The 25,152-nt window shown below is 41.1% G+C and overlaps 1 protein-coding gene and 1 pseudogene across 4 annotated transcripts in view; both read left to right on the top strand.

The window, feature by feature from the left end:
* The window catches only part of ZCCHC4 (zinc finger CCHC-type containing 4), a 75,669-nt gene extending 51,477 nt beyond the window's left edge, over nucleotides 1-24,192 (top strand). For 2 of the 4 annotated variants that reach the window (XM_078367417.1, XM_008993516.5), the window contains 5 exons: nucleotides 6,822-6,943; nucleotides 7,188-7,263; nucleotides 9,329-9,380; nucleotides 9,881-10,025; nucleotides 21,800-24,192. In XM_078367417.1, coding sequence (XP_078223543.1) covers nucleotides 6,822-6,943; nucleotides 7,188-7,263; nucleotides 9,329-9,380; nucleotides 9,881-10,025; nucleotides 21,800-21,857 — 453 coding nt within the window. In that variant the 3' untranslated portion in view covers nucleotides 21,858-24,192. Of the gene's footprint in view, nucleotides 1-6,821; nucleotides 6,944-7,187; nucleotides 7,264-9,328; nucleotides 9,381-9,880; nucleotides 10,026-14,200; nucleotides 15,225-21,799 lie in introns of those variants that run through there. The other 2 variants (XM_008993517.5, XM_002745979.6) reach the window with 1 other exon arrangement.
* On the top strand, nucleotides 21,614-21,732 carry LOC118152426 (5S ribosomal RNA; annotated as a pseudogene).
* Nucleotides 24,193-25,152: the final 960 nt, after the last annotated feature.

The following is a 25,152-nucleotide window of genomic DNA, read 5'->3' as shown; positions in this document are numbered from 1 at the left end:
AATGCTGAAATCTTCATAAAACAAATTATGTAGACTCTTCAGTGATTAAGCACTCAGTGAATACGGAATGAAATAGTCATCAAAGACCTGGAAAACCAAGTTTTATTAATGGCAGATTAGAAAGGAATGATGTGATGATGAAAAGAAACTCTGATTTAGAGTCAGAAGAAATCTGAGTCCTGGTACTGCCTTTTTGAGGCTAGTTAATCTTGGGAGAAGTCACTTTATCTTTCCAGGTTCTGTTTCCTTACTTACAAAATAAAATGATTGAACCAGAAAAGAGATGGCAGATAACTTTCTCTTTTGGTACTAAGCCTGATAAATTGCTAGTGATTTTCTGGAGAATTTCAGAATTCTCCAGCCTGGTTGAGATACCAGGTTCGGTAGCAAAGAGTAATGTCATTAGTGATGTCTGCTATGGGGGTGGGGTCAGGGAGTGGTGGTGTTCATGTCCTGAATTTTCTGTATTTGAATTAGATGGTCTCACATCCCTTCCACCTGGGACATTCTGCTCTCTCTTGTTTCTACTTAATATGGGACACTTGTCTGGGGGTATTAAAAGTATAGCTATTTGCTTTTGTCAAAGCTACCCTTTTTAAACATCAGCCTTTTAGGACACTGTGTTTTTCAAGATTAGTTTCACAGTCAGAAGTGAAGATATTTTGGTTGCAATTTCTGGGAAATTATTGCAGGTTAAAAGATGGTTACCAAAATTCTTAAAATTTAATGTATAATCATAAAACATTTAGTGGGTTTGAAGTAAAAAGAAGTATAACATATACACATGTTAATTTTAAATAAGAGACTATGAGATATGGGGACTATGAAAGACTTTACTGCTGTGGTAGAAGCTGGTTGCTAGAGCAGAAGAAGGTACTGGGGACCTTCTGTGTGTACTGAAATCCAATACAACACAATCCTTAGGGAGTTATGGAAATGCAGGTACTCTGTCTTATTTAATCTTTCTTTCCTGGCATGACACGTGGAACACAGTAGTCACAAAATAAATGTTGACTTGGATGTCTTAGTCTCCATTGAACTAGTTTCAGTCTCATGTTACGGAAGACATTTGCGAATAGATAAAATTAAAAGTTAGGAATTGCAGAGATTTTGTGCTTTCCCTCATTTCTATACAGTACTTCATCACATTAATCAGTTCCATGGGAGAAATTTTCTATTTGGAAATGCCTCTCATCATCATTGTGAGTGAAATGTCAGGGATAATGATGGGAAAATGGTGTATCAGCTCCACTACTAGTGATAGGCAATTTGCAAAATTGTGTTTGCTTTACAGCACTTCCATAGGAGGTTTATTTGTGTGGCTGAAGCTATGAAATATGGATGTATGTTAGAGGTACATTAATTTACTCTAGCAGCATGCATTTTACATACCATATGTTTATAGTTAATTAGCACAACAAACCCGCATTTAAAAATAATAATAATCTCAATTAGGTTATGCAAAATCAAGCAATCAACCACCTTCCTGACACATACATTCTCTGACTCCTTGGGTAACCATAAAGAAATTTTCCTTTTTTTCCCCTCTTCCATCTGCTATCTAGTATATTGCATAGAATATTCCATGTACTAGAAATCTTTCTAAAATATTATTTTCCAGCATTTGAAAAGCTTTATATGATTCTCTTGGGAAGAATTTTTTTCTTATGACACTCATAAATGTTCAAAATATCTTTGTTGAGTTTAATAAGGTACTATATATTTATTGAGTACACAGAGGAGTGCATTGGGGGAAAATTGTGAATTTACATGATTTTAAGAGAAAATGACTTACTACTATTTTAAGGTGATTTTGTAGTAAAATCCATTTTCATACCCTAGCCTCTAATAGATAACATATATTCATAGAATTTTCAAAGTTAGAAACAGAGGTAACCTAGGCTGACTTCCCAACATAATAATCCTCTCCACTAAATTCATGACCAGCCGTCATCCAGCCTCACTTGAATGCTTCCAGTGAGCAGAGGCCTACAGCCTTAGAAGGCAATGCAATTTATTTAATAGCTCTAATCGTTAGAAAATTTTCTCATATGGAGATAAAATATGCTCCCCATTAACTTCCAACCATTGGTCCTAGTTCTGTTCTCTGAAGCAATAAAGGGTAAGTCCAATTTCTATTCCATATGACACCGCTTCAGTTACAGAATAGCTATCAGATCCTCGCTGTCATCTCTTTTCTGGATAAACGTCCCCAGTTTGTTAAACTATAAATTCTGTTCATTTTCATTATTTTTCAAAGAAATGAACTAGTTTTATCAATGTCTCTTTTGAAATGTAGTGACTGAACATAAGGCTTCAAATGTGATCTACCCTGAAAGTTTCCTTGTTGTGATACTGAACTTCCAAACAGGTGAACTGTGAATCCATGCCAGCTTTTACAGTTATGCTGGATTGCAGAGTCACCATACTGACAGGCAGAAACCCTTAGGGGCTTTTCCACACTGTCCCTTGGGTGTCCTCATCCTGTGCTACAGTGTACTTAGTTTTTCCCACTGCTGAAGCTTAGCCTTAAACTAGACAGGGCTGGAGAACAAGCCTAGGAATTTCTACGTAAAGGCATCTCTTTCCCTTGTCCTCAATTTCTTACATTTTTGTGATTCACTTATTAAATAGCTAGCTTATGAGCTGGTTTTATTGTAAGTTCTTGTGTATTCTTGTTTATAATAGAAACAATTCGGTACGTAACTTATTTGAATGTTGAGCCTGCCTGTACTGACCTCATAAAAAACCTCATGGTATTCTTGTGGATAATCTAAAGCAGTGGTTCTCAAACTTCAGTGTGCCAGGAGGGCTTGTTAAAACACAGATAGCCGGGCCCCACTCCCAGAGTTCTGATTTATTAGGCCCTAGGTGAGGTGAGAATTTGCATTCCTAATAAGATCCCAGGTGACACTGACATTGCTGATCCAGATACCACACTTTGAGAGCTACTGACAAAGAAAGATGGATTTAGTGACCAGGTGGATTCAGAGCAGTCTTAAAACCAAATTGAGAATGCATGTGGATAACAGTTTGGAGGAGGAGACTGAAGCAAGAAGCTAACAGAACTCATGCTGGTTCACTTCAGTTTGCTTTCAAGATAATCTGCTGAAACTAAAGGCTGAGTTAGGGACCTTGAGGAGAGAAGGTACATGTTTGAAATGGTCACTGTGGGGAGAACAACTATAATTGTGAACCTGTGTCTTCATCTCCATTTTTCTACCTTATGCCAGGCCTTGACTAAGTACTTAACATACATTATCTCATTTAATCCTCACCGAAACTTTAAGTGCTGGTACCCTTCTGTTACATAACATGACACAGAGCAAATTTCACACACAAAATTGGAAGCCCCAACCAAACCAGCACACATCTTCAAAGGCTGAATTTTTTAAAGCCAAAAGCTAAGTTATGGAATGCATAACAGACTTTCTTGTAAAGTCTGTTGTATTAGATAAAAGATTAGAAAATTCCTTTAATACTGGACAACATGAATTTGTCGTAACAAATCTTACGTTTTTAATAATGAAATTTCACTGCTACAGAACTGTTGGTTAATAAGTAAACCCTTGCTCTTAAGAATTTCTTGTTAAATACTGTAAGGGAGATGACTGTTCTTTAGTCAGGAGTAGGCTAAGGTAGCTTTCCAGTGCAGCATAACTCAGCGGGTTTAGAGCATGGGCGCACAACTCTGTGCATTATGTAACCACACCACGTGAGGTGCATTAGGTGATCACCCATGTGAGCTCGTGCTTGGCTTGGAGCCACTATTGTCTGTAAAAGGTATAATTACCCTGCTAACGCTGTGCATATGGCTTATGCCTGGGTCGGCTTGTGCCCAGGCTTGCTTGCACCCAGAGAGAGAGCAAAGCCATGTTGAAACTGATTCCTCGAGTGTTTTTCCAGTTACCTGGCACTGGTCTACCCACTCCCCTTTGTCCTCAGCTTGGGCTGAAACCTAACACTTGGCATGAAATTGGCATCATGAACAGGATACCGAGGAGAGTGAGCCTTTGTTCCCCGCTGATTCTGGGTCAACCATGTGGCTACAACATGGGTTGTGGTGCCCAGTGGCAGCTGTACTGCTTGGATGGGCTCTGGTGGAAACCTGGGCAGGAGTAATTGGGTCCGCCACAAGCGTGGAGAAGGTGCTGAAGCAGCTAGAAGCACAGAGCCCTGAGAAGGAGCGAGCTTTTGCTAGCAGAATTGGATGGGTGTTTTTTGACTGTGCTAAGAGAAGTACACACCCAGTCCCTGAGGGGTACAGTAGAGGCAAGGGCCCTCCAGGTACACATGGGGTGCCTGAAGGGCCAGCTACACAGCTCAGAAAAAGAGGTCCCCACGAATGGGGACCTCTAGGCACAGGTGGGGTGCCTGGAAGCCCAGCTACAGAGCTTGGAAAAGGAATTAGAGGCTGCTGTGGATGCAAGCCTGGGTCCATCATCTCGGCCAGAGACCCCCACTTGGTCTGATGCCAAGGAGGCTGTCCGTGGAATCAAGGGGTCCATGCTGTAAAGAAGAGGAAGATGCACCACCCACATGGGTTCCCCAAGTGGGAGAAAAGGGGGCCCCAATGAGTGACACACTCACAGATGTGAATAGATTTGATTTTGGCCAGAGTTGACCAAGAGAAAATTGATAAGCAGCCCAATGAAGTACTCTTAACTTTGTGGAGACAGTTGTCTCTGGAGCAGAAATTCCAGAAAATGCCCAAGTGGGAGAAGAATGTTGCTGTATGACTTGGTCCCGCCCAGGCGCTCCAGCTCAAAGACTCTACTGCAGACAGGCAGGGGTGAAAGTCTTTTCTCTTTGATAAGGGAACTGGCCAAGGTGCTCGGCTTGGGGAGACACTGGATGACTGGACGCTACATGTGAAATTAGCGATCCACTGGTCTCCCACCAATGCACAGCAAGTGCTGGCTGATAGACACCAGTGCAGATACATTCTGGGGTTAGATATTTTACAGAGCTTGACAGCTGTGCTGTCCATCATGGACTCGATGGACCACTTAATGGAACTGGGACAGTACGGGCTAAAGCAGTGTTTTACAGAGAGCCTGGAATAGTTTGCCTTCATGGGAGAATGACAGTGGACTTTCACAGTACTGCTGCAGGGCTTTATGCATGCCCTACCATATGTCATGGTCTCGTTAATGATGTTATGCTAACCTCTGATTCTCTTGAAGATTTAGAAGTGGCAGCACTCCCCTTGCCTAAAATTAAGATGGTGTGGCTGAGACCACCTTCCTGGCAGCCAAGAGGGCCATTTAGCAGACATAAGGCCTAAGGGTAGTTGACTTTGACTGGGGCGCCCGTTTGAGCTGGATGTATATGTGACCACAGATAGTTTTGGCCGGGGCCTGTAGCAGTGCTTGGAGCGCTTGAGAACACTGGCAGGTTTTTGGTCCCAGCTGTGGAAGGGAGTTGAGCCCCAGTGTTCATCTATATAGAAGCAGTTTGCAACTCATTTGCTGCCCTTCGGGCTCATGAGAGCATGGCAGGATGGGCTACAGTCATTGTGCATACAATTTACCTGATAATGTGATGGGTGCATTCATGGATAACTAACCCCCCAGACTGGGACAGCACAGACAGCCACTTTGGCAAAGTGAGGCACCTACTTGGAGCAGCAGAGTACACTGAGTACAAGTGCCTTAGCAGCAGAGTTGCAGGAGGTCTTGGGACCTGTAGTCCTAATGCAAGATAAGGCCATGGTGCCTGAAGCAACCCTCCACCTTGAGCCATCGCTGTTTAAGGAAGGGCATCCCCCCATTCCCAATGGGGCATGGTACACAGATGGGCGTAGCCAAGGTGCTGCTGCTGCCTGGACTGCTGTTGCATTCCAACCTAGTACTGACACCATATGATTTGAAACCAGATGTGGGCAAAGTAGCCAATGGGCTGAACTTAGAGCAGTGTGGATGGTGATCACTAAGGAGGTGACACCTATGGTAATCTGTACTGAGAGCTGGACAGTTAACTACCTAGAAGTTACAAAGGTGGCTAGTTGGTCACCAGGCCATGTGGCAGGACCTAGAGGAAGAAGGATGACCTCCTCCAACCAGGTATAGGGACGAAAGGTAACCTGTTGTTGCCTGCCCCAACACCTTTAAAGGTAGGGGAACAAAAAAACTGGCTTAATATATAAAGCAACATTGTGGTGATGTCATTATGGAGTGGTTGTCCACCATAACCTGGAGCTGTTGCTTTTTTATTGTTATGTGTTACGAATTCAGGGGTCCAACCTATGGGCACGTGTCCCTGCCCAGAGGGCACCCTTGGCCAAGGGAGTGGAGTGTGAAGGAGATGGCTGTGCTTTAGTCAGGAGTAGGCCTATGTGGCTTTCTGGCACAGTGTGACTTAACGGGGTTGGAGTGCAGTCACAGAATTCTGCACAGTATGTAACCATGCCATGTGAGGCGCATTAGGTGATCACCCACATGAGCTGGTGCTTGGCTTGGAGCCATTATCTGTAAAAGATAGAATTACTCTGCTAACTGTACTAAAAACTGTGCTAAAAAACTGTACATATGGCCTGCACCCAGTTTGGCTTGCATCCACAGCTCACTCCCAGCCTTGCTCACACCCAGAGAGAGTAGAAGCCATGTCGAAACTGTCTACAATCCTCAAGTGTTATTCTAGCTACCCACCACTGGTCCACCCACTCCCCTCGGTCCTCAGCTTGGGCTGGAACCTGATACTTGGCATGACAATACTTTAACTCCTATATTGGCATCAGCTTGTTCATGTATTGGTTAAAAAATCCTAATGTTGACTAATTTGAGTAAATTTTCTTTCTGCTTTAATTTTTAACTTTCTAGGTAGATTATGATAATCATGCACTTTATAAACATGGAAAGACAGGTCGAAAACAGTCTCCTGTGCGTATTTTCACCAACATTCCACTCAACAAAATAATCCTTCCTACTGAAGAAGGGTACAGGTAAGATCACAGTGGAACATAGAAGTACCTGAGTCACTGAAAATGAAGTTACATATATCTATCATTAAAATGCTTTCAGTATTAAATTATGTTATTCTATGACTTTTAAGTTAGGTTCATAATTTCATAATGAACTGAATTCAGATTATACCCAGTTTTTGTAATGAGTGCTTTGTAAACTTTTATCTGCACTGTAAATCTCAATAAATATATGCAGCCTGTTTCTCTGTCCTTTACTCTTTAGATTTTGCTCTTTGTGTCAACGATATGTTTCTCTAGAGAATCAGCACTGTGAGCACTGTAATTCTTGCCCATCCAAGGTATGGTGTTCTTATAAAATGTATTTTTACTGAGACATAATTCATTTCATTTTAGTTTACTAGTTTTATTACTTTTTAAATATTTTTTCATATATGATTTTTCATATGTATTATCACTTATTAATTATGCTATGGTACAACATTTTAAATTACAGCATACAACAGGCTTTTAAAAACACTTAACTGCCTTCGTCATCACCAACAGTTATTTGAATTCATCTTCATATGGTATGGTGTGACTGCTAAAATGATCAGTGTTTCAAATAAGGCATTAAATGAGTGCTCAATTATGTGTATGTTGAGGGCAAAATTATGGTGTTTCGAATAAGGCATTGAGCTATTAGGTACCATCGTCATTCTGATGAAGTAATTAATAACATGTACTGTGCACTTTTAATATGCCAGACACTTTCCTAAGAGCTTTACATGGATTAACTCATTTAATCCTCACAATAGCCTTATTACATACAGTTACTCGTGATGTTTTTACAGATGAAGGACTGCAAAGGGACATACCTCCTATTTATTTATTTATTTAGGTATTATTTTTTCTTAATAGACTTGGTTTTTTAGAGCAGTTTTAGGTTCACAGCAAAATCTAGCAGAAGATACAGATTCCTCATATGTCCCCTGCCCCCACACATGCACATTCTCCCCAACTGTCAGCATCTTCCACCAGAGGGGGGCATTTGTTACAACTGATGGACCTGCGTTGACACATCATTAACACCTGGAGTCCATAGTTGACATTGGGTCCACTCTTGGTGTTTTACATTGTGTGAAGGGTATCCTTGCTACCACTGTCTTTTTACCATCTCCATAGTTTTTCCTTTTCCGGAATGTCATACAGTTGGAATCATACCATATACAGCCTTTCAAATTGGCTTCTTTCACTTAGTAATAGGCATTAAACATTCCTTCATGTCTTTTCACTGTTTGATAGCTCATTTTTTGTTAGCGCTGAATGATATTCCTTTGATGTACCACAATTTGTTTACTTATTCACCTACTGGAGGAAACCTTGGTTGTTTCCAAGTTTTGGCAATTGTAAATAAACCTCCTAATTTTGTAGGAAGGCAGGATGACCCTTAAGTTGTTTTGTTTAACTAAATCTGGTCAGAAAGGGCCTGTGAGGTTTAGATTGGCTCATAAGCACAAATTATTCTCCAAAGAATAGGCTGCATTTATGTAAATATTAGAAAGTACATTTTTCATGATCATATATTTTCCATGATTATATAATGATATTAGTGGTTATACTTGTTTTTAACAATGTTAATACATCTGATTGTTTATATTTAGTTTGTATTAGTTGAGACATGATGTGTATTCTTCATTTAAAAAAAATTATGCCCAGATTGTACAGTTTAAAGTTGAGAAAAATGAACTTCTTATTTAGAGATGCACACAAAGGTGGTGAAAGGAAGCAAGAGCAAGGAAATGACAATCACGAAAACTGGATAGGTGTTACGTGGTGGGAAAGGGAAGAATGCTGTGATTGAGCAGGGGCACGGGGGAGTTTCCAGGGGGCCGGTGGTATTCTTTCTTGACCTGGTGGGTTTCATCCATGTTTGCTTTATAATACTCATTAAATTGGGTATGTTTTATGCACTTTTCTAGATATTTTTTATTTCATAGTTTTAAAATTAATCAAACAGTAACCTATAATCTGTCTTTCTAAATTATGTAAAGCTCTCAAGTATGAATTTCATTAAGGATTATACAGTATAGACACATAAAATTATGAATCATTAATTCTCTTGAAATTTTCATTTGAGTCCTTCTTTGTGCAGATTGAGTTGCTTGAACTGGAGTGGATTTTCGAGATGATTTAGATAAATCTCCTAGTTTTACAGTGAAGGAAATTGAGGCCCATCAAGGAGGCATTTGAGTTGAGTGGAGAAATGCATAAATTAAAATCAAAGTATTTAATTGTGAAGCCCAGAAAAGGAAGAAATAGGGAATGAATAATTTACACAGATTTTAATAAGACATTTTAATTTTTAATTTAGAACCTGATTTTTAATAAGAAATTAAATATAATTAAAAAACATTTTTTTTGTAGGACGGAAGGAAGTGGAACCATTGCTTTCTCTGCAAAAAGTGTGTGAAGCCTTGTAAGTATTGATACTTAGTGTTTGAGATCCTGTGAATACATTTTAAGAGTTTTTCTCCATCTAAATAGGATTTTTCATAGAATTTATAAAGGAAAAAATAATCATTGTAGAGACTTGTAATTTATTTGCTTTTTAATTTTATAGTTATCATCATGTATGTTCTGCCTTGTTCTGCCTTGCAGGAGAGATGACTGCTAACCTGTTTCAATGTGGCATTTGGTTTTACTTATTTTAATAAGGCATTCTGTCACTCAGCCAGCCTCCATTGTGACAGTAGCTGTCAGCTCATAACTCACTGGAGAAGGGCTGAAATTGTTGCCATTTCACAGAAAGAAGTTAGCTAGTTTATGTGGAGTTCTAACCTCTTCATTTAGCCAAACAAAAACTAGCTGTGCATACTAGCCACAATTGAGTAAACACTGTTCGTATATCCTACCTTAAAGGTTAATAAGATGAAAAATTACATGAACTTCTTTTGAAACTTAATTTTTATTTTACAGCCTGGATCCACTGTAGCATTTGCAATCACTGTGCTGTTCCAGACCATTCTTGCCAGGGCCCCAAAGATGGCTGCTTTATTTGTGGCGAACTGGATCACAAACGCAGTACCTGTCCTAACATCGCTACATCTAAAAGAGCTAACAAGTCAGTCAAATACTTTACTAGAAAAATATATCCATTCTGTGTTTTATACAGGGTAATCCACAGAAGCATGCAACGAGGATTTTGAAGTGCCAGGTTAATTGTCACTTTCACTATTATGTATTGGCTACATAGATGGGGGGATGGAGGAGAGGAAGATGATTCAGAGAGCTTGCTTTCAAAGAGCTTATAGTTTTATAGCTTAGACATGAAAATAACCAAAATATGAGGTGGAAAAAACTTTGTATCTCATTAGCTTTACGTCTCATGTGTAAAGTTATAGGGGGTGACAATTCATGCTTTATTGAAGGACATGGTATTTAAGTCAGGCTTTGAGGGACAGATCAGATATAGACACAGGATGGCAGGAAAGGCTGGAGAAGGCATTTCAGATTGAATAGCGAGTACTTCCACATTAGGCAAATTGTACAAAGTTACTTCTTTGTATCAGATTTTAAGAAAAATATTTAGACATGCTTACTTAAGTATTTGAAATTTTTATTACTATTTTTTCTGTAATTATTTTCATGTCTCTTACCAATATTTGATTACAGCTATGGATTACAACTCAGTAAAGTGATACCAATGACAATAACATATTTAGAAAGGTCATTGCTTCTGGAATAGTTATCCCCAAAACAAAGCAAAAAAAAAAAAAAAAAGAAAAATGGGGCCGGGCACAGTGGCTCACGCCTGTAATCCCAGCACTTTGGGAGGCCAAGGCAGGTGGATCACGAGGTCAAGAGATCGAGACCATCCTGGTCAACATGGTGAAACCCCGTCTCTACTAAAAATACAAAAAATTAGCTGGGTATGGTGGTGTGTGCCTGTAATCCCAGTTATTCAGGAGGCTGAGGCAGGAGAATTGCCTGAACCCAGCAAGCGGAGGTTGCGGTGAGCCGAGATCATGCCATTGCACTCTAGCCTGGGTAACGAGCGAAACTCCATCTCAAAAAAAAAGAAAAACATTGCTATTTTAACCAGGCTAATTTGAATGGTTATACTTTTTTCCTAACTAGAAGGGATGATAGAATTAAGTCCTCTTGCTTTATTGATAAGAAAACTAATGTCACACAGTTATTAATTGGAAATTACCAGATAGCTAAATTTGACATTATGTGAAAATTGAGATTAGGGTAAAAATGTTGGGCTACCATATGTCTTGTGATTCCAAAAAATAGATTCATATTAGAAATATCTGATGCTTTTGTAATTATTTATGATAATATTAGAATTCTGTCTCATGTGTTTTATTTATTTGTGGTCAGTGAAAACCTTTTTTTCCCATTGTGGTCCAGCTACTTCAATTCTGGCTACTGTTACAACTGTCTCTTTCCTAAATTTACTCTATTTCAAATAATTATTTTCACTGAGTAATCCAGTATAGAGCTTTTAAAAATCAACTAAAGAAGCTTATTGAAGAATCTTATAAGATATTTTTCCTTAGAATAAACCTTCAAAAATTGAATACAGCCTCATAAACATATTGGTCTGGGACTGTTGTACCACTGACAGTGTAATTCTGAGTGAGAACAGGAGTCAGTAACATGCTCAGCCTTTAATTCTGTGAGCTTACCTGGAAACTAAATTTGCGTTTTAATACTCTATTGTAGGCTCTTCATTGCTTCCTGAATAGCCTCAGCTAGTCTGTTTGACACTAATATACTATTTCATTAGGGGAAATCATCTAGTATCTTTCAGTACTAGATTTTATTAAGTTTAATTCCAAGAACAAATCTTTTGAGATGTGGATGCCTGATAATTCTTAAATAACACTACTTTTTTTTCTCAAGGACTCCTAAATTCCTGTTAATAATTACTGCTTTCAAAAAAAAAATTATGACATTTACAAAGCAAAAGTATTTTTTTCTTTATAATAGTGAAAAATAACAGCCTTTTTAGCATACATGGCATAAAAAGGCTTTCTATCTCATGCCTTTTACAGCTGTCTTATATTCATCTGTTTTTCCTTGGTGTTAATTTTTCTTTCGTAGCTAACTGGAATGATGCTGGCTCCCTCTTGTGGTTAAAACTCATTTTATCCATTACATAAATGCCTGTAATTTAGAGGACAAATACTAGGTCAGTTTAATTTTAAGACAAAATAAAACTGACTTACAGTCAGTTCATCGCTGTTCAAAGACTTTATCTCTGGAAAGTTTTGTATATTCATAATGCAAACGAATATTTTCAAATATTTTCCTCCTGTTTTTGTTTACTGTATCCCCTAGTGAAATCTGGTTCATTTTTAGTCCTGCTTATATGTGCATGAGCCAAAGAGAAACTTAAATTTTGTGTACAGGCACACATGGCTTCATTGACTTTGCCATTAGAGATTGTACTATAGAGATTATACTTCATTAAGTTTGCTAAATCATCACTTATCAAGAAATTATCCTATTAAAAAAATGACTGGGGAAATAGATTTATATAGTATGCAAGAATCAGTATAATAGTATAAAGATGACTTTTTGTTTTAGTTTTCAACTCTACTCCTTCTGTAGACTGTTTTATTTTGAACTGATAACCCCAGTCCATAGTGCAAATTCTATATAAGAAAAAATTTAAAGTTGTCAAGCAAAATTCTTATAATGGTCACGTGGAACTGATAATAGCTAATACACCTTGAATGATTATTATATGGTTAGTAGTTTGCATATATGAATAATTTACAGTAGAGTATGTAGTATCAAGGTGATTAAGAGCACAGGTTCTGGAGTCAAGGTGGTTCTGCCAGTTCCTCATGGGATGATCATTGATTTCATAGCCTCAGTATCTTTGCCTAAAAAAAGTAAGGGTGGAGAGGAGGGGGTGATCATCACCTTTATCTCTGTCTCCCAGCTCCTTGAAGTCAACAATTATGCCTATTCATTTTTGTATTCTCAACAGCTAACTTATATGCTGAGTAAACAAAAAGTGAGGCATAAATTGAACCCATTAGGGGATGCGCTGTTTATGAAGCTCTTCTCCCAGGTTTTCTCCTGGCGAGATCAAGAATAAGCTTTTCTATGGAGAAGCTTATGAGAGGTGAACCTAACAATTGATATTGCTGGGTAATCAGGGGAAGATTCCAGGTTTGCCAGTGCTATAGCTCCAGCCTGTTCCTTGGTTCTCAGTATGATGAGTGGTATGATTCTCCTAGCTTGGAGAAAGTGAATGGATGGGCCTATAATCTTCTCAGCCACAGGTCACCTGTAACTTACTTTGGAGAACACCAGAAACTAAGAATCTGTTTTGTCTGGTGTGGTTCAGTGTTTTTAGTGGGTGAGTTCCAGCTTGTTTATTTTGAAGCTAATCTTCAAGATAAGGACCACAAAATGCTGATACCCTGTGTGGCACTTCTCAGGACTTTTGATCTTCCGAGGAAAGGAAAATCTGCAGGATGTAGGAAACGGGCCCTTTCAAGGCTTGTCAGTTTTTTCCATTGTGCTGTTTCATTTTCCTGCCTCTGCTAACTGTCCCATGCATCAGCCCCTCTCCTAAAAAACAGAATTCAAGGATTTGGAGATTGAAGTGCTGAGTTGAGCAGTACAGATGTACAAAACACTTTTTAAAAAGAAAAATCATGCTTGGCTGGGCACGGTGGCTCACGCCTGTAATCCCAGCACTTTGGGAGGCGGAGGTGGGTGAATCATGAGGTCAGGGGTTCGAGACTAGCTTGGGCAACATAGTGAAACCCCATTTCTACTAAAATTACAAAAATTAGCTGGGCATGGTGGCACACACCTGTAGACCCAGATACTCTGGAGGCTGAGGCAGGAGAATTGATTGAACCCAGGAGGTGGAAGTTGTGGTGAGCTGAGATCTCACCAGTGCACTCCAGCCTGGGCAACAGAGTAAAGTCCATCTCAAATAAATAAATAAATAAATGATAATAAAATCCAAACTCACCTGCTTTGCATTTACCTCTGTGGTGAGTTTGCCCTGACTGGCTTATTCTAAATTCGTAGTAACTGTCTTTTAAAGAAAATTGTTTTTTCTCAAACATTTTGCTTGGTCAGGCCTCTGACCGTTTCCTTGTTGTTATGGTTAGGAGACTGAGAATTTATGCTTGCAATACACTATATGCTTTCCCTTCTTCTATTTTCTTATTTGGTTAGCTAGTTAATTAAACTTCAACATAATTACATAATTCACTGTGCTCATTCCGTGAAATAATTTAGCACCTTGTTTTCCAGGGCTGTCAGAAAGCAGAAGCAAAGAAAAAGTAATAAGATGAAAATGGAGACCAGGAAAGGACAATCCATGAATCTTACATCTGCTACAAGGAGAAAGAAAAGGAGGGAAAGAGCCCATCAATATCTTTGCTCTTAAATGTCCAGTGACTTGAGAATAAGAAAGATTTATAGTCCAACCTTTGATGCCATTTTCTGAAAGTGCCACACTGGACTTAAATTCAGCTGCTTTCAGAGGTGTGTACCTTTCTGAGCTAGATAACAGGCAGGTGGCATTTGCTGGCTTACAGTCCCTTATCTGCCCCTCTGGAGACTTGGAGAGTTGTTCCATCTTCAGGTGGTTTACTAGTTCTTTCGATACTCGTTCTTCCTCACTTTAAGTCTCTCCCAGTCACATTATTCTATTTTTATTTATTTATTTATTTTTGAGGTGGAGTCTTGCTCTGTCACCCAGTCTGGAGTGCAATGGCAAGATCTCAGCTCTCCGCAACCTCTGCCTTCCGGGTTCAAGCAATTTTCCTGCCTTAGCCTCCTAAGTAGCTGGGATTATAGGCACACGCCACCACGCCTGGCCAATTTTTGTATTTTTAGTGGAGACAAGGTTTTACCATAATGGCCAGGCTGGTTTTGAAGTCCTGGCCTCAAGTGATCTGCCTGCCTTGGCCTGCCAAATTGCTGGGATTACAGGCATGAGCCACTACACCCAGCCCTAGTCACATTATTCTAGCCTCTTTTATCCAAAAAATGAGCAGATAGCATTCTTTTGCAGAAGATGTCAGAAGAATGAAAGTGAAAACTTATGAAGTGTGTTTACATTGAACATAAAAGTATGTTAATTTAAATAGAATATTTTATGTTAAATATGAAACAGTAGTTTAAACCCCACATGAAAAGTACAGTGCACAATTGTTTCTAGACTGAATCTGAAGATGACGGAAAAAAGTTTTACAAAGAATTTTTACAAAGGCACTGTATATAGAGATCGTAATTGTAATTACATTATTATTAAATATTTATTTTCCAAGTACTTTGTGCAGTTGTCCTTTGATGGTCTAGAATCACTTAAATGTTTGTTGAATGAATTAGATGTTTAGAAATATGACTTGCTATGTCATTCCAGTGTCTTGTAACTGATGCAGTAAGTTTCTCTCTTTGTGAAGTAGTTAGTAGCAGAAGGCAGGATAGTTTGGTAATTAAACTCCTCATTCCTACCTTTACATTGCCTGGCTGTATGGTCTTGGCCGGGTCACTAACTCCCCAAAAGCCCCGGTTTCTTCATTATTATAATGGGAGAATAACAGCTATACCTGAGGTTTGTTTTGTGATTAAATTAAATGAGATCCAAGTGCTTGGCTCTCAGTTCTCCTCTGTCATTGGTGAGTTATGTTAACAACGAAGATTGTTACTGAGGTCTAGTGGTAATTATCTTGTGGCCCAGTAGCACAGCACTGAAGGCAGTAGTTTGAACTTCCAGAACAGACAGTTCATCTCCCCATTTCTCCGCTAGTTATTAGCTCCTTAAGACTGAATTGTTTTGAATGACTTATATTTACATAATGACTTTTCTCTTGTTTCTAAACAACGCTATAAAGCAGATTTGAAGGCATCTTTGCTTGGGGTTAGTCAGAGGCCTGTGAGTAGGGTAGAGGAACTGCATTCCATCTGGTATTTAAATTCCAGGTAAGTTAGGGCTGATGCCTGGTGTAGAATACTCAGGCGTGGCCCAGATCAGTGTGGCAGTGCCTAGTGTAGAATACTCAGGCGTGGCCCAGATCAGTGTGGCAGTGCCTAGTGTAGAATACTCAGGCGTGGCCCAGATCAGTGTGGCAGTGCCTCGTGTAGAATACTCAGGCGTGGCCCAGATCAGTGTGGCAGTGCCTAGTGTAGAATACTCAGGCGTGGCCCAGATCAGTGTGGCAGTGCCTAGTGTAGAATACTCAGGCGTGGCCCAGATCAGTGTGGCAGTGCCTCGTGTAGAATACTCAGGCGTGGCCCAGATCAGTGTGGCAGTGCCTCGTGTAGAATACTCAGGCGTGGCCCAGATCAGTGTGGCAGTGCCTAGTGTAGAATACTCAGGCGTGGCCCAGATCAGTGTGGCAGTGCCTCGTGTAGAATACTCAGGCGTGGCCCAGATCAGAGTGGCAGTGCCTAGTGTAGAATACTCAGGCGTGGCCCAGATCAGTGTGGCAGTGCCTCGTGTAGAATACTCAGGCGTGGCCCAGATCAGTGTGGCAGTGCCTCGTGTAGAATACTCAGGCGTGGCCCAGATCAGTGTGGCAGTGCCTAGTGTAGAATACTCAGGCGTGGCCCAGATCAGTGTGGCAGTGCCTAGTGTAGAATACTCAGGCGTGGCCCAGATCAGTGTGGCAGTGCCTCGTGTAGAATACTCAGGCGTGGCCCAGATCAGAGTGGCAGTGCCTAGTGTAGAATACTCAGGCGTGGCCCAGATCAGTGTGGCAGTGCCTCGTGTAGAATACTCAGGCGTGGCCCAGATCAGTGTGGCAGTGCCTCCTGTAGAATACTCAGGCGTGGCCCAGATCAGTGTGGCAGTGCCTAGTGTAGAATACTCAGGCGTGGCCCAGATCAGTGTGGCAGTGCCTCGTGTAGAATACTCAGGCGTGGCCCAGATCAGTGTGGCAGTGCCTCGTGTAGAATACTCAGGCGTGGCCCAGATCAGTGTGGCAGTGCCTCGTGTAGAATACTCAGGCGTGGCCCAGATCAGTGTGGCAGTGCCTAGTGTAGAATACTCAGGCGTGGCCCAGATCAGTGTGGCAGTGCCTCGTGTAGAATACTCAGGCGTGGCCCAGATCAGAGTGGCAGTGCCTAGTGTAGAATACTCAGGCGTGGCCCAGATCAGTGTGGCAGTGCCTAGTGTAGAATACTCAGGCGTGGCCCAGATCAGTGTGGCAGTGCCTCGTGTAGAATACTCAGGCGTGGCCCAGATCAGTGTGGCAGTGGTGTACATCAGTTGACATCAAAAGATGAGTTATACCCCTGGACTTCATAAGCATCAGAAAGCTCTTCTCCCCTTTGTTCCATGGAGTGCTATGATAGGAGGGGCACATATGGAGGTGACTGGGTGAGATACTAACGAACCTTGTAAAGACATTGTGAGAGTTCCCTCTCTGATTCAAGCAGACATTGTCTGATTTATGGTGTTCACCATTCCATGGTAAAATCTATTGAAATCTCTGAAACTAAGACACCTGAGGGACTATGACTACTGAGGAATTGAGTTCTGAAGGCCAGCAGCTATCCTTATCACTAGATTTCCTTAATTTTAAAATACCATCAATTGTAAAACACAACATTGTTTTTGTCATAGCTTTTCGGGGGAGAAAAGAAACAATACTTCTTTAATTATACATATTAATTTTTAGATTATCTGATTTCAGAAATACTGAAATGTAAAAAAAAAAGCACATCTTAGAATTAAGGAAATAGTCTTAGTTATAATCAGGAATAATGTACTTACTTATTTTGAGGCAGAGACTTGCTCTGTCAGCCAGGCTGGAATGCAATGGCACGATCTTGGTTTACTGCAACTTCCGCCTCCAGGGTTCAAGCCATTCTCATGCCTCAGACTCCCAAGTAGCTGGGATTACAGGTACCCACCACCACGCCTGGCTAATTTTTGTATTTTTAGTAGAGACAGGGTTTCGCCATGTTGGCTAAGCTAGTCTCAAACTCCTCATCTCTGGTGATCTGTCTGCCTTGCCCTCTCAAAGTGCTGGAATTGCAGGCATGACCCACCACACCCAACCAGGAATAATGTACTTTAAAACTTCGTTACTGTCTTAGAAAGTTAAAAGTAGGAAATTTGGTGACTTTATACTTACATTCAATTAATACTGATTTTAAGGACTTAATCTCTGTTCCTTTGTTAGGGAATAAACTAATTGGTAGTCTGTAAAAATGTATCTCTGGGAGGTAGAATGTGAAGTGGGATGAGGTCATTTGTTGTTAATAGATATCTGCATATTTGAATATTAAGATACCTACTCAAAATAGCAATAGAAGAAAATCCCTGAAATCTGACAGATAACATTTTCTAAACTTTTAAAAGGACACTTTTAGTAAATAATTACAGCCAAATTTCATTCTTCTTTCTTGTATTATGAAATTTAATGAGATATGAAGTCTTTTTATAGGCCCTCAATGATTAGATTTCATGTTTGTTTCTATCTTAGTCTAGTTCCTAGACTAGTTTATTTCTCCATATGCCCCATTCTTTTCATTCAATACTGTTCTTTCTGCTTGGAATATGTGCCCCCACACGGCCAGCCCGTTCTCTTTTGGGAATCTTTCACAAGTCCCTGATACAGAAACCTTCTTTGGCCCCTTAGCGTTCTATGCCACATTTAAGGCACTTTCATGTATTCTATGATTATTTGTACAGATTTTATTTCTCTCAAAGATTTAGATTTCTTAATGTCAGTACCCATTTCATCCACTCTTGTGTATACTGTGCCTTATTGGTGCTCAATAAAAATTTGATGTAGCAGGGCACAGTGGCTCACGCCTGTAAACGTAGCACTTTGGGAGGCCGAGGTGGATGGATCACCTACGGTTGGGAATTCTAGACCAGCCTGACTAACATGGAGAAACACCGTCTCTACTAAAAATACAGTATTAGCCGGGCATGGTGGTGCATGCCTGTAATCCAGCTACTTGGGAAGCTGAGGCAGAAGAATCACTTGAACCTAGTAGGCAGCCGTTGTGGTGAGCTGAGATGGTGCCATTGCACTCCAGGCTGGGCAACAAGAGCAAAACTTGATCTCAAAAAAAAAATTGATGTAAAAATGGAATTTTCTAGAGGCTTTGAAGTGGCAGGCATGCCTGAAATGTGGAGTGGATCTGCTCTTTTATGTTTCTTCTACGGACTAAAAAACAAAACAGATTTGTATCAGGAGGGACTTAGAGTCAATATGAGGACCACCCTGACATTGAGGTTTTAAATGTGGGGATGTGCTGTGTGAGGAAGATTAGTAGCCTTATCTGCAAGGCCCTTTCAAAGTAATCTGCAAAATGCTAGGGAGAAGTTTGACTAATCTTGAAACATAAAATTGCAACCTACAAATTGTCTTGGTCTGCTGCCACTGCATTCACAATGTTCCCGTTGGTCTCTCCAATGGAGTAGTACATCGGTTGCCAGAGAAATAAAAATGTGTGTTTGTGTGTTGTTGTTGTTGTTTTAAAGGGAGTCTCTCTCTTGTCACTTAGGCTGGAGTGCAATGGCACGGTCTCGGCTCACTGCTCACTGCAACCTCCGCCTCCCAGGTTCAAGCAATTCTCCTGCCTCAGACTCCTGAGTAGCTGGGATTACAGATGTGTGCCACCACGCCCTGCTCATTTTTGTATTTTTAGTAGATATGGTGTTTCACCATGTTAGCCAGGCTGGTCTCGAACTCTTAACCTCAGGTGATTTATCTGCCTTGGCCTCCCAAAGTGCTGAGATTACAGGCATGAGCCACCATGCCCGGCCTGTGTGTGACTTTTATACTACTTTTATGGCACTTAAATCATGCCCTGTATAAGAATGACTTTATGTACTTGTTTAGCCCCGTACAGATTAGAAACTCACTGATGGCAGTGCCTGTGGACATCATTGTGCTTGCTTACTAGGCACGAGAACTGTGCTACCACCTATGGTGGTAGAGATTACCAGCTGCATCACCTGTGACCTCAGTTAATGGGAAGCCGGCAGCCAGGCTAACACATTTCTTCACCCTCTGGGTAGTGCTTGTAAATATCAACTGAGTGAATGGAAATGCCATTTATTTTACCACTTTATGCCTCACACCCTAAGCATGCTATGTAAGAAGTGGATACACTTAGAGGTGCCTAGGTAGCTTCCACAAAATCTAAAGGAAAATCCGGTTTTACTTTTTGATGTGATTTTAAATGGATCATGAGGATCTGGGTTGAAATTACTTGACGGTCAGCTAAGAAGGTCATTGCAATAAAGTGGAGATAAAATCTCTGCTATTTGATTTCAGGCAATTTAGTATAAGTGTTAACTCAGCAAGATGAGACAAATAGAGCAACAAGATCCAAAGCTCTGAAAGGTTGAGTTTTATCCCAACTGTCTTTGGCAGGACAGTTACAAGGTCCCTGGTTTATAGTTGCCTGATACCACTGGAGACCAGAAGAGGTGAAACAGCTGGTGATCTCTAAGATGGTAGGCCTGAATAGATGGGCCAGTTTCTTCATCTGTGTTAAATATACTGAGCTCCAAGTTTCTCTTCAAAGAATCAGTATGTCAGTATGTTCAGCTCTCTTATTCTTTGTTCTCCATTTTAAAGTTTGACTTCCTGGTTCTCTTCATCCTGTTGCCTCAAGTTACAGTTAACAAGTTTCCTGCAAGTTCTAATCAGTAGTCCATATCTGTTGCCCTGGTCACCTGCTCTGACCTGAGTCACCTTTAGTTACCTGTTCTATAACCATCTTTCCCACCAAACTGCTCACCCAACCACTCTGGCTCATACCCCTCCTCCCTTTAAAATGGCCAATTGAAATTAGCATAGACTATGTGGTCCGACCCTAGCCAAAGGGGGAATGACACAGCAGTAGGGGCTACCTGACATAGCAGTAGGAGAAAAACCCCTTCCCCTCCCTTGTTCAGGTGTGCTCTTGCCATTGCTCCATCGGTGAGATGCACGCTTCTGTAGAATTAAATTGCCTTGCTGAGAAAATCTTTGATCACTAGTTCTTCTTTTTGGCACCAAGGAACAAGCAATTGTTTCTGACATCTACAAATGTGGAGAGGAGGAGTGGGAGAACACTAGAGGAAGTCAGCCCAAACATTGTACAGGCTTGAGGAAAACAAAGGTTCCTGCCTGTTAACTTTACAGTTAATACATGAGCCAAGTAAATCAAGGAAAAATAAAAGCATCTCTAACCCTACCACCCAGAGATACTACCCAGAGATAACCACTATTACAACTTCCCTGTCTACTCTTCCAAAGATACGTTCTTGCATAAATAGTTATACAGACACATGCTAAAATTTCCCTCACAAAAATGGAATTTTAAGTACATATCATTTTGTGACTCAAGCTTTTTCATAAGTATATTGTGTACATGGATTTATGTCTGCATAGTATTCTTTAGGATAGATATTTTTAAAAAAAATTTATGATGGGACATCTAGGTTGTTTGCATTTTTTTCACTTTTGTTAATAACCTTATACTGAACATGCTTAGGTAAATATTTATTTCTCCTGCGTTTGCCTCCTTAAAAAGCACTGATGCCTGATCCCTGAGCCTTCTTCCCTTTTCCTCTTTATTCTGTGTCACAAATGCACAAATGAGCCAGTTTGACAAAGCAGTATTTTCCTAAGGATGGGGGAGGCAAACAAGAGTAGGTATAAAGCAAAATCTTTATGGGGCAATGGGAAAGAGAAAAGGCTGGAAGTCTAAAGCCATACCACCCTGAACATACCTGAGCTCATCTGATCTTGGAAGCTAAGCAGGGTCAGGCCTGGTTAGTATTTGGATGGGAGACCACTTGAGAATACTGGGTGCTGTAAGCTTTATTTAAAAAACTAAAAAAGAAAAAGAAAAGGTTGGAAACACTGTGTTAATATTTCTTATCTACAGCTACTGTGGATCATTTCCAGGAATGATCCCTGTCTCCACTGCCTACCAACACACATGAGGGGGGCTACAGCAAGCTTGTCTAACCCGTAGCCTGCAGCCCAGAACGGCTTTGAATGCAGCTCATCACAAATTAGTAAACTTTCTTAAAACATTTTGAAATTTTTGTGTGTGTGTGTGTTTTTTTTTTTTTTAGCTCATCAGCTGTCATTAATGTTAGGGTATTTTATGTGTGGCCCAAGACAGTTCTTCTAATGTGGGAAGCCAAAAGATTGGACACCCCTGGTCTATAGCAGCATATAACTCTGCTGTTTCCTGCCCACACCTGGAACTCCACACCTGCGCTGTTTCCTTTGCTGTAAGGCTTAGGAAATTCATATTCTGTGAAGACTTCATGTGCAGGTGGTTATACTCTGTCCTTTGTAGTACAGTGTTTATGCCTCTGGGAACAGCCATTTTCACAAGTTGTGTGGGCATTTGTATTCAGGTAAGTTCCAGGAAAATGGACATTCAATTTCCATAAGAATGTAAAGTGCATAGATACTGGACACCCACCAGCTGATCCGTTATAACTGCCCCAAAACAACACCTGAAAATGCATTTTGAAAAACAAAGGCAAGTGCGTTTTCACCTTAGAAATGTTGATTCTGGAAGAGTTGGGGGGACATGCTAAGTTGTTTGTGGCAAAGGCAAGGGTTGCAAAGCCCCTGAGAGGAAGTCAAGGATTAAGAACAGTGCCTGGCACAAATTAGTTACTTGACACTGAATGAATTAATCTCCCTCCATCATCTACTTCCCAGGGGCTAGATCCAGTCAGAGGTCAAGAAGAGGGGGCTTGTTAGAAGTTAAAGGTCCTGCAGTGTAGGGCTGAGGGCCCCACAGGGTCGTGGTGTGTCCCTTATGCTGTGCTGAGGTGCAGGATCCAACAAACAAAGAGACAGGACACAGAAGTACAAGGAAAATGGAGCTGGGCTCAGGGGGGCCCTAATGTCCAGAAGTGTCAGTATTTATTGTGTATAGGTTAGGAGGCAGGGCAGTGAGTGAAGTCATCTTCAAAGATAGTGATAGGATTGTGAGCAATAAAACAAGGGGTCCATCCTCATTAGGTCACCTAGGCTATGAGGTGGACAGTGTGCAGCAAGATGTCCACCCCCATTAGATCACTGAGGCATGGAGGTGGGCTGTGCGCAGTGAAGAGGGTGCAGTGTGCACTACCTCTACCTACGGGCAAGCTACTTCTAAGATTTGTGGGAGGATGCTTTAAGTCACACAGCAGTGACAGAGCTGTCAGGGTTACCGCCACCTGTTGGCAGCTTCCAATGAGTTCTATAGGAAGACGCTTTTTGGGCAGCACAGTAACAAGAGCTAATAAAGTTCACAGTCACCAAGGTACAATTATCCGTAGGGGTTTTGAGCCCTTGAATGGATGCTAGAGGGATTGCCGGTCTGAGGGCAGCCTTCCACAAGAAGACGCGAGGTCCTACAACTCCTTTATCAGGAGGAGTGGCTCTTGCCCCAAGCCTGCCATACAGTGGGTATCTTAATGATACTGAACACTGCCCCCTGGGCCATGGATTCTTGTCCTGGTATAACTGTTTTTCCCTTAAATCATGCTCGGCACTGTCTGCTCCAGACATTCCTCTGACTATAAGCTGCTTATTCCTTAATTCATGCTCTGTACCGTGTCTACTCCAGGCATTCCTCCAATTATGAACTAAGATATAGTTATATATATATATATAAATGAGTGGTGAGATATTCTTTAGGCACTCATTCTATGAACAAATATATGATTATATAGAGAGAATTATATAAAGAAATAACTGAGTAGTAACACTATAAACTGAGATATTCTTCAGATCTTAATTGTGCCAGGATTTTGCTTAGTTCTCCTTCCTTGGTGCCTATGTGGGGGGTTATCCACACTGAGGCCTCTTTCTCCATTGAACAAGTGAAAGGTAGTGAAAAGTAGATGGCTTTCTACCATAGGTCTGTGGGAAGTAGAAAAGTTCCCTTTTAAAGTTTCCTTGCTTATTAAAGAGTAAGTGTGCTAATAACTCTTTGTTAAGCCCTATCCTATGTAGTTGTTAGACATGCCATGCTTATAGGCAGGTAGTATATTCTATGTTCTTGTATTTCAACCAAGATATCTGTGCTGAACCAGGCATATCCCAGCTCTCCATTGCTTTTACCTATTTAGAAAAGTTTTAAGTTGTTACCCAATCGGGTTTTAATTTAGATTGTGAGGTCTGGCTCCAGCTAATGAAGATCAGACACAGCAGTAAGGATGACCCCAAATGCATAAGGGATAAATTTGTGTGTTTTCCTTTGTTCATTGTATTCTTGTGGCATGAGCTTCCTGCAGACCAGGAAGTAAAAATTGCATTGCTGAAAAATCCTTTGTCTCAGTGCTAAGTTTTCTTTGCAGCACCGAACATCTATTTCCAACAGATTTTAAGAACCCTAGAATGACACTGTCACATTCTCTCAGGGAGGTCATAGCTGTGGGAACTGTGAACATGCTGACTCATTTAAATGTGTCCTACATAAATCAACATCAGATGAGTTCTGATTTACAAGACTGCCAGGCAGGCCTGTGAGCCTTCTGGCAAAACCCGTCCCATGCATTTGTGTAGCCCCAGTTCTTCCACATAGTAAATGCCCAAGAAGCTACAGAAGAAATCGTGTGTGAGCCCACAGTCCTCATTCCTTATGATGGGGCTGCAATTACCAATAAGTTGTGAGCGTTAAATGGGATGAGGAGTCACAGTATTATTTGCTTGTTAGGGAGGTTTGAGGGCAGGCCCCTCTTCCCTCTTCAAATTGGAATCACCCAAAGAGTTTTAGTAAATACTGGGCCCATCCAGAGTTAATTCTCTTTTAATTGGTTTGGGGTGCTGCTTGGACAGGTGAACTTTTAAAATTCTATACTGAGCCACCAGGACTGACATGAGAACTATTTGTTTGGAGTCTGTCAGAGGAGGCTCCAGCTGATCAGAACCTTAAAGTTCATATTCTTTTTCATTTCCCCATTGTCGCTGAAGCCTTCCCCCTACACCCCTACCGTCCCTTCGAACACAGCAGCGAATTTTTGGTAAAACTGGAAAGTTATGCAAGCGTGCCTACACGCGTGCACACATGCGTTACCAAAAAATCCGCGTGCAGCTTTCCACGTCCCAGCGCCCAGCGCTCCCACCTGCAGCTGGGTCCACTGCTCTGCTTCTCCCTCTCTGCTCCACTCGGGGCGCCGTGCCCCACCCACGTGCCCCACCCTCCCTCACGTCCCGCCCCTCGCCATTCCCTTCCCCGCCCACGTGCCCCACCCTCCCCCTCGCTCCGCCCCTCGCTGCTCCGTG

This window comes from Callithrix jacchus, chromosome 3 (assembly GCF_049354715.1).
Source record: "Callithrix jacchus isolate 240 chromosome 3, calJac240_pri, whole genome shotgun sequence".
NCBI lineage: Eukaryota > Metazoa > Chordata > Mammalia > Primates > Cebidae > Callithrix > Callithrix jacchus.
Note: the sequence above shows the minus strand (reverse complement) of the source record. Positions and strands in the feature narration are given on the sequence as shown.